Source organism: Ceratotherium simum, chromosome 36, assembly GCF_057802395.1.
Source record: "Ceratotherium simum simum isolate JZ-2026a chromosome 36, ASM5780239v1, whole genome shotgun sequence".
NCBI classification, from domain to species: domain Eukaryota; kingdom Metazoa; phylum Chordata; class Mammalia; order Perissodactyla; family Rhinocerotidae; genus Ceratotherium; species Ceratotherium simum.
The window spans coordinates 2,321,166-2,332,123 of NC_141935.1; the positions used below are offsets into that span (position 1 = coordinate 2,321,166).

Sequence of the window (10,958 nt, forward strand, 5' to 3'; positions counted from 1 at the left end):
GTGGATCCCCACATTCCACAGACGTTGTTGGAGAGTGACAAGGCCAGAAGGTCTAACTCAGAGAGAGTATTTCTCAGAAGGCAACGGCTGTTGCAGGGGACCAGAGAAAAGCACAGCCGGGACAAGAGTGGCTTTTGGGGTCTGGCTTTGTATGCTGGCCAGTGCTGTTCCGGATGGGGCAGAGAAGGAAAGCCACTTCCCTTTCCTGTGCTTGGCGACGCTGTGCTTGTCCAGGTTGCTGTGGGCTCCATCTCACAGGACTTTACTGGACTGGAGAAGATTAGCCCAGACGCCCCCGGGGCCGAGAGCGTGGCCAGTCTCAGCAGCCTGGCTTGGGAGGAGTTCAAAAAGCTCTGAGCTTCTGGGAGAGCTGATGACGGACACTCAGAGTACAGCAGGACGGGCTGCAGCGGCCAGGAGAAAAGGCGTGTCCGGGGCGCGCGCCCACTGCCCGTGCCTCCTCCGTCTGCCTCCTCCACGCGCCAGGGCAGCTACAAGGCGGCCGCAGCCCGGCTCGCCGTGCGGGCTCGCCCCCCACCGCTGCTGGAGCTCCAGAACGCGGGGCCGTCGTCCCTGGACAGCGAGGACGCCGAGCTGACCGCGCGCGCCAGGCGGTCGGCGCGCCCGCAGGCCCAGAGCCGCGCGCGGGCGCGGAAGGCGCGGTCCAGCAGCAGGTAGATGAGCGGGTTGGCGCAGCTGTTGACGAAGGCCAGGCAGGTGGCGAGGGTGAGGCCCCAGCGCAGCGCCAGCAGCAGGCGGCAGCGCAGCCGCAGCGCCCCGAGACGCGCCAGGTGGAAGACGGCCCGCAGCGCGCCGAAGGGCAGCCAGGAGCCCACAAAGGCGCCCTCCACGGCGAAGATGATGCGCAGCGAGCGCCCGCGGGCCCGGCCCAGGGCGGGCGGGCGGCGCAGGCGGCACGACACGCGGCAGTAGCACAGGAGGCTGACGGCCAGGGGCAGCGCGCAGGTGAGCAGCAGCAGCAGCAGGCCCAGGCCCTGCACGGCGTCCGAGGGTTCCTCGCCGCACTGGCTGCCGCGGCCGCCGGGCAGGGGCTGCAGCCCCCGCGAGGCCAGCGAGGGCAGGCCGGCCAACAGCGCCAGCGCCCAGGCGCCGCAGCACACGGCGCGCACGCGGCGGGGTGAGCGCCGGGCCCGTGCGCCCACGGCCAGGGCGCGCGCCACGCTCAGCGCGGCCAGCAGCAGGGCGCCGGCGCAGCGCGTGCCGGCCAGCGCGAAGCTGCTGAGCTTGCAGAGACCCTCGCCAAAGGGCCAGCGGCCGCCGCGCGCCGCCGCCACGGCCCACAGAGGCAGCGTGAGCACCAGGCCTAGGTCGGCGGCCGCCAGGTGCCGCACGAAGGTGTCCACGAGCCGCCGCGGCCCGCGCCGCCCGGCCAGCAGCCAGAGCACGAAGGCGTTGCCCGGCAGGCCCACGGCGAAGGCCGCCAGGTACAGCGCGGGCACATAGGCGTAGGCGTAGGGCAGGTCTCCCGACGGGCACAGCTCCAGCTCCTCCAGGGCGCCGGAGCCCGAGTAGTCCCAGGACGCAGTCCCCGGGCTGGGGCTCCAGGGCTCCGTGGGGCGCATGGCCAGGCTGCGAGGCCGGAGCGAATAAACCCTAGGTGCGGCGGCTGCAGCTCTGGGCAGGTGGGGGCTGCTCTTCACAGACGGTGCCCAGCACCTCCCTTCCTGCCACCCTGACCGAGGCGAATGGGTGGGCAGGAAGGTAGTGGAGAGGGAGGGTGCAGGGCAGGAGGGGCCGGCTCCTGGGTGGAGATGGCGGCGTACCCTTCCTCTGTTAGTTTCTTTGTTCATGAAATGGGCTCGTAAACCATGTCGGGGGTCTGATGTCAGGGTGGAAGAAGTGGTTGGTGCCCACGAGCCCTCGTCGGTTCTCGTCCCCACTGCGCTCCTTCCGCGCTGCGCGCTGCTGTTTCTCTAGTGCTGGCGGTGAGGAGACAGAAGCGGGATGAGGATCTTACAAGGGCGACGGTGCCTCAGCCTGTGCCCATTGCCCTGTCCTGCTTTCTGGTGCACACCGGGGTGGACGGGGGACCTTGCCCTCCGGGGCCTACTTCCTGATCAGGAGTTGGCCACCAGAGCTCTCCTGAGATGCGGGGCTAAATGTCTTAACCCAAGAGTGGCTTTTCTGACCAAATCAGGTCCTCATGGAGCCACATGGAAGGGTTTTAAGCTAGAGGAGGAGGGGTACAGTCGGATCATCCAGATGCAAGGAGTAGGGCCTGGGATTTAAATCTTAGCTCTTCCCCATCTTCCCCCATCCTGCAAAACCTATCCATTAAGTCAAACACAGATGTAAACTCAAATACAGAGGATGACACACAAGGGCACCTAATTTAGCACCAGATTAGTTCCTACATCAGGAGTCCGGAGTTTAGAGAAGGGGGAGATGCCCTGTGGACTGACAGTCAGGAGAGTATTCGTGGAGAGGGGTGGGAATGGAGTCTGACCTTGAAGGGGGTGGGGGACCTGAGGAGGAGTGGATGGGGGAGGGAGAGCTTGCCCTTTCTCCAGAAGGTGCGGTGCAGCAGGGATTCTGGGCGACTCTGGCTGGGTCTGAGTTCTTCTTAGCAGACATCCCTGCCATGAGATGCTGCATTGGGACTAATGTCACAGTGTGTGTCCTCCCAGAGCCCACCCACCGTCAGCAAGAGTGGGTGACTGAGCTGTTGGGCATTCTGGTGTTAAAAACTTGAGGTGGATTGTCAAGTGTATTTGATTCAGTGCAGTTAGCAGTGAGCTCCTCCACGGGGCCCGCACTGCAAGAGCCGCCATTCTTGACCTTGGAGGTTCCGTGTTCAGGCGTGGGAGATGGACACCTACTTGGTACGCGCCGTGGCCAGGCCAGAGGCCAGCTGTGGTAACTGTTACAGACAGAGTCCTCTTGGAGCTTAGAGGAGGGAGCAGTTACTTCTGATGGGGGAGTAAATCAGAAAAGGCTTTCCAGGAGGTCAGTTCCAGGACCAAGTTGGAGGGCGAATTAGAGTGGCAATTCCTGGGCCCAATGTGACCAGAGCCCAGGTAGGAGGTGGGTGGCAGGCTCAGAAGCAGGCAGGGTGGTGGGGGCCAGATCATAGGGGACTAGGATTTCATTCTGTTGGTAGTGGGGAGCCACTGGATGTTCTTGAGTATGGGACACGTCGGTGTGGTTTGAAAACATCACTGGCAGAACTCTGCACGGCAGAGAGGGGAGGCTCAGGCCCAGGAGACCTCCCAGTGAGCTGTTTAATTATTTGTGTTGGGGATGGGGAGGGCCTGAAATTGATTGCTGGCAGTGGGGACAGAAAGGAGAGGATCGATTCAAGAGATCATTGTAACATCGTGGATCTCAGCAGAGAGGCGTTGAAGACGGGCCTGGGGCGGCTCAGTTTGGGGACTGTGGGGATGCTGTCCCATTCACTGAGGTTGGGAACACAGTGTGTGTGTATGTGTTCAGTTTGATGTTGATTTGATGTAGAGTGGTGAAATAGTTTATGATCCAAACCAGGGCACTTCTGAGAGTGACAGAGGCATTATGGTGATTAACCTAGGCCATTTGCCAGGCCTGCTCTGGGCAAACTGGGGCACAAGGTCACCCTAGCTTGAGGTCCTGCTGGTCCATGGAGATCCCCAGGGAGTTGGAAATGCTTAGGGAGAGTTGGGTATGCGTGTGTTCTGGCTGTTCCCGTCCAGAACTTTTCTCCCGGGCCAATTACAAGATGGGGAGGGCAAGCAAGAGCAGAGGCCAGGGAGTGAGTGGTCTCTGCCTGTCTCTCCATGGGCATCCCAGCCCCCAGGCTCCGGTTTCCAGAGGAGTCAGCCCAAGAGTGGAGCCTGAGGGGCTGCCGGAGACTCAGCAGTTTTTCTAATGTCTGATTACGTGGTTGCTGGGGAGTGATGCCCACAGCCTGGTGGCCCAGCGGCTGCAGCCTCCTTCCCTAGAAGGCCAGCAGGGCAGTGCTTGCTCAGCAGAACCCTCAGGGGTAGGCCCAGTGCTGCTGGCCTCCCCTTCCCCTTGGGTACACCTCCGTCTGGGGCACAGGGAGCGTGAGTGATTCTGAAAGCTGGAGATGAACAGCAAGGAAACCGCCAGGTGACAAAGAAGAATGGGAAAGAGGATGGCGAGAGGAATACAGGCGGGGTGGAGGGGAAGTAGAAGCAGGTTGTTGATTTAAAACACAGCGATTCTTGCTTCCTGGGGCCGCGGTCTCCTGCCCAAGGGAAGTGTGTGGCCCAGAGCACATGGTGGATTCTCTGCTGGGGCTTGGGTCCTGGGCCCTGGGCCCTGGGGCCTGTCTGAACGTGTCCCGATGGGAAGAAGCAGCAGAGGCTGGGACACCGCCCTGGGCCTGGCCTCCCAGGTTTCAGTCTCCGTGATATTGCTCTCTCTTCTCCCCTCAGGGGGACTCCCCCCAGGATTAGAAACAAGTCACCTCATGGAAACCCTCATCCTGGTCGGCTGAGAATCCAGCCACTCTCAGACAGGTGTCAACCCGCAAAGCGGGAGTGTTCTTCCTTCTGCCCCATCCTGCCCCTCAGAGCCTGCTGCCCGGTCCCTAAAAGGCCTCCCTCTCCCAGGGCTGGAGCCACGGGCGCCATGTATGTGGGTCAGCCTCGCCTTGCCCGTAGGTTGTAAACTGGGGTGAGAGGAGCTTCTTTCCATCCATCACCATGATGGGCACAAGCCCGAGACCAAGGAGATGCTTACCACACGCGCATCCAGTGCTCTGAACCAGACTGCCTGCAGGAGGAGGTGTATTTTATTTCTGCCCCATTATGCCTAAGATATTTAAGCTCCTACAACTTTTCCCTCCAATTTTAATTTTTCTGTACAAACAATCTTAACCGTTTAGGAAAAATTTTGAAAATCATCTTTGCCTTTTTCATCTTAAAAGCCACATAGTCACGTGAGCCAGGACTCAGACTAAGGAAAGTTCTCCGAGACCTGGCCCTGCAGTGAATTTCTCTCCATCCACAGAAGGGCATTTCAAGAGCAGAGAATTCATTTGTGATCCTGTTATTCTTGGGTTGTCTATTGTTTCACATTCCATTTCAGATATTCTCCATATATTACACAATGGTTTCAGAGTCATAATCGTAATTAGAATCTACATGTCTTTATAGTTTGCTTTTCTCAGTGAATGCCATGTAGATCCATGTTTTTCTATGTTGCTTCATTTTCTGACCCCTTAATTGTGGACATTTAGGTTGTGTGCAGTACTTTTTGCTGTTATAGAAATTTGTAATAACTGCACTTACGACTTTTTTCTTTCACATTGTTTTCATAGTGTAAATGCCCTCGTGAAGGTCACAGCTATGAACATTTTCGTGGCTTGACCCAAATGCTCACAGTGACTAGTAATTGTATGGCACTGCACGAGTGTGTTGGGCTCAGCACAATCTTCTTAGAGATGTTCATCAGGAAAATATATTTTTTCCACTTTAAGAGGTAATGAGGTAAAATGGTTCATTTTAATTTACATTTCTTTGAATACAAATAAGATTGACAATCTTTCCATATTTAATTCCTCTTCTGTGAATGGTCCAGTCATGTCCTTCACACATTTATCTATTATAATCTTATGTATTTCTTATTAATTTGTATGAACTGTTTATTTAGGATAAATCATTGTCCCATTTAATTCAAATATTTTTCCAGACTTTTTTCCTTAGCTATTTTTCATTGTTTTTAGTTTTACATTTTCATAGAGTCAAATTTGTTGCTCTTAGCAATTTCAGAGTTTAAAATGTCACTTTTTCTTGACAATCTAAGAACATTCAGTTCTATTCTTGTTAAAAATTAATTTCCTGTCGTCTTTCTTAATCCACTTGGAGTGTAATCTTCTTTTTTTCAGATTTTCTTTCAACTTTCCCAACACCATTAAATTAAAATTTTTTTTAAAAACCTTGCTGTGTTGTGATGTCAAATTTATTATACACATGTCTTATATGTTACTGTGTCTGCTTCTGGTCAGTGAACAGACAGAACAGGTCAGATTATTAGTAGCAGGAGGCTGGCTTCACTGTCAATTTTATCACTTGGTGGCTATGTGATCTTGGGCGCTGTCTCCACATCTTAAAATGGGCACGATGGCATCCATCTGACCAGGTGTGCACAGATCCTGTTAGACAGCCCTGGAAAGTCCCCTCCTGGGCTGGGTCTGAGCAGGGGCCCAGCCAGTGCTCTCCCTCCTGGGGCTGTGCGCCGACACTCCTGGTGCGCTCCTCTCCTGGCCTTGGCCTCAGCCTCCCGGAGGATGCTCTTGTTTGCACCTAACTTGCCGCCAGACTTAGCTGCTGGCGCTGCTTCCCCCGCTCCAGGACACGGTACTCTCTTGGCACATGGTGGTCAGCAGTGTTTTCAGAATTGCATTGCGAATCCACGGATGTAATCCCCATCTGGGGGTCTTCAAGACTTGACCACCACGGTTCACCCGGTCTGGGGTCATCGAGGGCAAATTCTGCCGGGTGACGGATGCTGCAGAGAAACTGCTGACAGGGGCCGGCCCCATGGCGTAGTGGATAAGTTCGCATGATCCGCTTTGGTGGCCCGGGGTTCACAGGCCCGGATCCTGGGCGCAGACCTACACACTGCTTATGAAGCCATGCTGTGGCAGTGTCCCACATACAAAATAGAGGGAGATAGGCACAGATGTTAGCACAGGGCCAATCTTCCTCAGCAAAAAGAGGAGGATTGGCAACGGACGTTAGCTCAGGGTTAATCTTCCTCACCAAAAAAAAAACCTGCTGACAGAACTGAAGCACAGACAGATGGCATGCCAAGTCACTTGTGGTCACAGGGAGTTTAACAGGCATTGATTCCCGAGCATGAGGAAAACCTTGCAAAGCCATGTCTCCTTGTGTGCCCACACCCTCTCTCCATGAGTGTTGAACTGGGAGTGGGGAGTCCAGTATTTGATTCACTACTACTGACTGGCTACCAAGATGGGATTTCCCATAGACCACATACCCCTGAGAACCTCCTTGTGAGTGTGTGTTGGGGGGAGGGGTGAGGGAGGACCGTGTGAGTGTGTATGGGGTGAGGAGGGGGTGATGGAGGACCATGTGAATGTGTTGGGGGTGGGGAGGGTGGTGGACGACTGTGTGTTGGGGGTGGGGAGGGGTGGTGGAGGACTGTGTGTTGGGGGTTGGGGAGGGGTGGTGGAGGACCGTTGTGTGTTGGGGGTGGGGAGGGGTGGTGGAGGACCGTGTGAGTGTGTGTTGGGGGTGGGGAGGGGTGGTGGAGGACCGTGTGAGTGTGTGTTGGGGGTGGGGAGGGGTGGTGGAGGACCGTGTGAGTGTGTGTTGGGGGTGGGGAGGGTGGTGGAGGACCGTGTGAGTGTGTGTTGGGGGTGGGGAGGGGTGGTGGAGGACCGTGTGAGTGTGTGTTGGGGGGGTGGGGAGGGGTGGTGGAGGACGGAGGCGGCAGCCATTCCAGCCCCTCTCCGCAGCCTCCCTGCAGGGATGGCTGGCACACAGCGGGGAAGGGGCCCCACCCTGGGTGCCAGCGGCCATGCAGAGTGTTTCAGATGCTCGATTGCTTCAGAAACTTTCACGTACTAAATGTGGGGTCGCTGGGAAAGGACGGCATCTGATTTAGAGCTGAGCTTTCGGGGCACGGGCCAAGGGATGACTCAGTGTGAAAGCCTTGTGGTCCGCAGCTGGGTGACTGTCTCAGGGCCTGCTCTGCCCGCCTCTCTGTGGGCCCCTCGGGGGCATGGGGAGGGTCAGGATGGGAGGGAAGGGGTGGAGGGACTCTCAAGGAAAGTCAGGCTCCTGTCTCCCCTCCATGGCAGGTTTCTGCAGCTCAAGGGTTCTTTTACTGGGAAAAACAAACCCAGCAGAGACTTCACAGACAAGCAGTAGGGAAGTCCCTTGACATAAAAATGGCCCCAGAAGGTCTCTGGAAAGGAAGTAACATTTTCTCTCTGTTATAATTATTCTGCCCACAGAAGCTTCTAAACCAGGGCCTGCCATTACTCTTCAGTGATTTCACAGAAAGTTGGCATGGGAAAGTTAGCTCGAATTTCTAGTATTCCCGGGAGGAATTGGCATTGTCCCCTCTGCACCGGCAGGGGCTCCCCACACAGTGCTGTGACCCTGCCACCGATCAGTGAAATCAATGCCAAAGGCCACCTTCGATTCAGATGAACTCTGTCCACGGCCCCTTCCTACCTGTCTCAGTTAACGTCATAGACACAGAGAAGAGTATGACACAAAGAAGACGTTGTCTCAAGCAGCTCACACATCATTGGAGTAAGTGAGCTATAATGTCCAACTCACTTTGACGTGAGGCCGACCATGATGTCCTGCCGTATATAAAGGTCAAAGCACGTCACCCCTTCTGAAGGTCTGTTTAGGAGCAACAGGATTAAGACCTTTAGTGGCCCCAAGCACTGAAAAAATTACAATTACCTCCACAGCCCAGTCCCATCCTCTATGCAATTCACAATGAACTGTAAAATAAGAGTCCTTACAGTTTTTTTAATGACTACTTTGATGAGTTATCTTGAAATGTCAAATTTTTCTTAGTTTTGCTGTGTCTATTGGCTATTTCCCTCTCAGATGTTCTGACGTGGCTGAAAAGCCAAGTTGGGGCAGCTGGGAGGGCCTTCAATGCTATCTTAGGAGTTTGAGTTTCGTGCTGTGATAATAGGGCACCACGGAGGTTTTGATGAATGGGGATGACGGGATGAAATCAGTGCTCCAGGAAAGTTGAGTGACAATCTGCAGGACGGTTTGGAGGGAGAAATGGAATTAGGGGAAGACCCCTGGGGGGCCTCTTGCTGAGGTTAGGTGAGCTCTCAGTGCCTGGACACAGGCTGGTGGCAGTGAAGACGAGGAACAGATTGAAAGTGTGCATCTTGGACAGGATCTGGTGGTTTTCTGGGCATGAGGTCTCTTCCATCTTGGACAGAGGAAGCAGTAAGAGAAGACCTTGAAGGTTTCAGCCTTGGTGGAGGGATATATGCCAGGAAGGAGTTGGTTTTACTAGGAAGTTGACCTTTGGCTTTTAAACAGGTTGAGTGGAGGGTGGCAGTGGAACTTGCAGGTGAAAATCTGAGATGGCAGTTAGATGCATGGGTGGGGCCGGAGAGGCAGATTCTGTGCAGAGGTGTCAGTCACAGCTGATACTGGAGGCCTTCTTGGAAGAAGAGCAGGGCATGAAGGCGAACTGAACCTTGAGACAGGCCCATAATTTGTGTGTGGGGGGGTGCCGTATAAGAAGCTGGAGAGAAGGGAAGGAGGGAATGGGAACGTCACTTTGTAATGGTGACTGACAGTTTGGAATCTCAGGCCACACCTGGGTCCCCTGGAGTGGTACGTCTGAACCAGAGGGAGTCAGACCAGGAAAGCCAAGTTGGGGTTTATATTTTGAGGGCAAAAATATCTATAGTAGGAAATTAGGGGTGGCCTAGCAGAAATAAGACTAAGCCTCGGGTCTGATTTTGCATTTTGGACCAGGACTAGGCATCCCTCCACTCATTTATCCATCTGACAAACATGTACTGAACACCTCTCGTGTTTAGGCTCTGAGTGTAATGATGAAGAATCAAGCACAAACTTCCTGATGTATACAAATACATCTGTGGTACTCCCCCGTGTTCAAGTCAGCCCTCTGACCTGGTAGGAGGGGACATCAGAGGACAAACAGTACAACACAGCTGCCCCTGGCCCAGAAAGTAGAGGATGCAGGTCACAAACTGCTAGCTCTGTGGAACATTTACGATCGTAAAGCAGGCCTTCAAGGCCTATCACCAGAGCTGATGTCTCTGCAATTCAAATTCAAGTCTGAAGAAAACTAGGAGGTGGCATCCCATTGGATGATAATGTCAGTCTCACGTTCTTGATACACAAACAAGAACCTCTTACTGTTAACAAGAAAAGGGCTTATCTGTCCTTTACTTTGGCCCATCCCTCTGTTATGCACAGAGTTTATCAGTTGTTTGTAAAGGTCTAACCACATCCACCTCAAGACAGCCGGTTCCTTGATGGAACAGACCCTATCTCTTTGTGACCTAGTCCCTTGCAGCTAATTAGTTTCCTTGATAAATCTGATCAGCCTGTTAGCAGAATTAAGTTTCTTTCCATTAAGTTTGCAATTTCTCCTTTCTTTTTCTCTTATGAATCTAGATATTTGAGAGAATGGGAACACACCAGTCTGATTTTAGCTGTCATTACTGTGTTGATGCTGGTTAGATTATTAGGCAAGAGAGCTAAAGCCACTTGAACTACATAAGTTCTCAGTTTCCCTCAGTGGTGGTGAATACGTGACTACCAAGTGCAATGGTCAGACTTGTAGAGTATTTTTATCCACAGCATCCAGAGCCGTGGAAGAGGCTGCACAGTGATGGGGATCTGAAATCAGAGGGCTTTGACTCTAGGTGTGGTCCTGCTACTTACTGGCTCTGTGCCCCTGGCACATCCTCACCTGTAAAATGGAGAGCTGAGAGCTCATGTCTTCACAGAAAGCAAACCAAAGAACGTCGTAAATCATAAAGCAGTATTCAAGTGGCCAGTTTCTGTTTGTTTTCAGGTTGAGAGCCACATTTCCTTTCTCACATAAACATGCAAACCCTGAAGTGTGAACAGCTGGGCGGGTCAGGAATCACTGCAGCTGAGTGGCGTTGTAAGCTAGAGGCGCTGTCAACTGCACACCCCACCTGAGTGCATCCTTAGCCCTGTGATGTTTCCAACACCTGCAGGTGCTACCGAAGGCAGGCACAGATTCAGCCACCTCCAACAACAGACTGGGGTTCAGCAGAGTAAGATGCATCAGTAGCCTGGGTACCACAGTGGCTTTGCTTCACGTTAAAAAAAAAAACCCTTAGTGGGTGTCAAAACATTTTTTTGTTAATTCATTTGCTTTTCTCCTATTCACTGGAAAGTAAAAGAAATCATTTTTTTCTCTATTTTTCTGACATGAACATAAGCCACTGTGGATGGAGGTAACTTTAGTTA

The 10,958-nt window shown here is 53.7% G+C and overlaps 1 protein-coding gene across 1 annotated transcript; it reads right to left on the bottom strand.

The window, feature by feature from the left end:
- Positions 1–491: 491 nt before the first annotated feature.
- Positions 492–1,806, bottom strand: GPR25 (G protein-coupled receptor 25). The gene has a single exon (XM_087424230.1). The coding sequence runs from the start codon at positions 1,581–1,583 to the stop codon at positions 492–494; it is 1,092 nt and encodes a 363-aa protein (XP_087280356.1). The 5' UTR covers positions 1,584–1,806.
- Between the last annotated feature and the right edge of the window lie 9,152 nt (positions 1,807–10,958).

Coding starts and splice junctions, on each gene's coding strand:
- GPR25 (XM_087424230.1), bottom strand. CDS start 1,583: ATGCGCCCCACGGAGCCCTGGAGCCCCAGCCCGGGGACTGCGTCCTGG.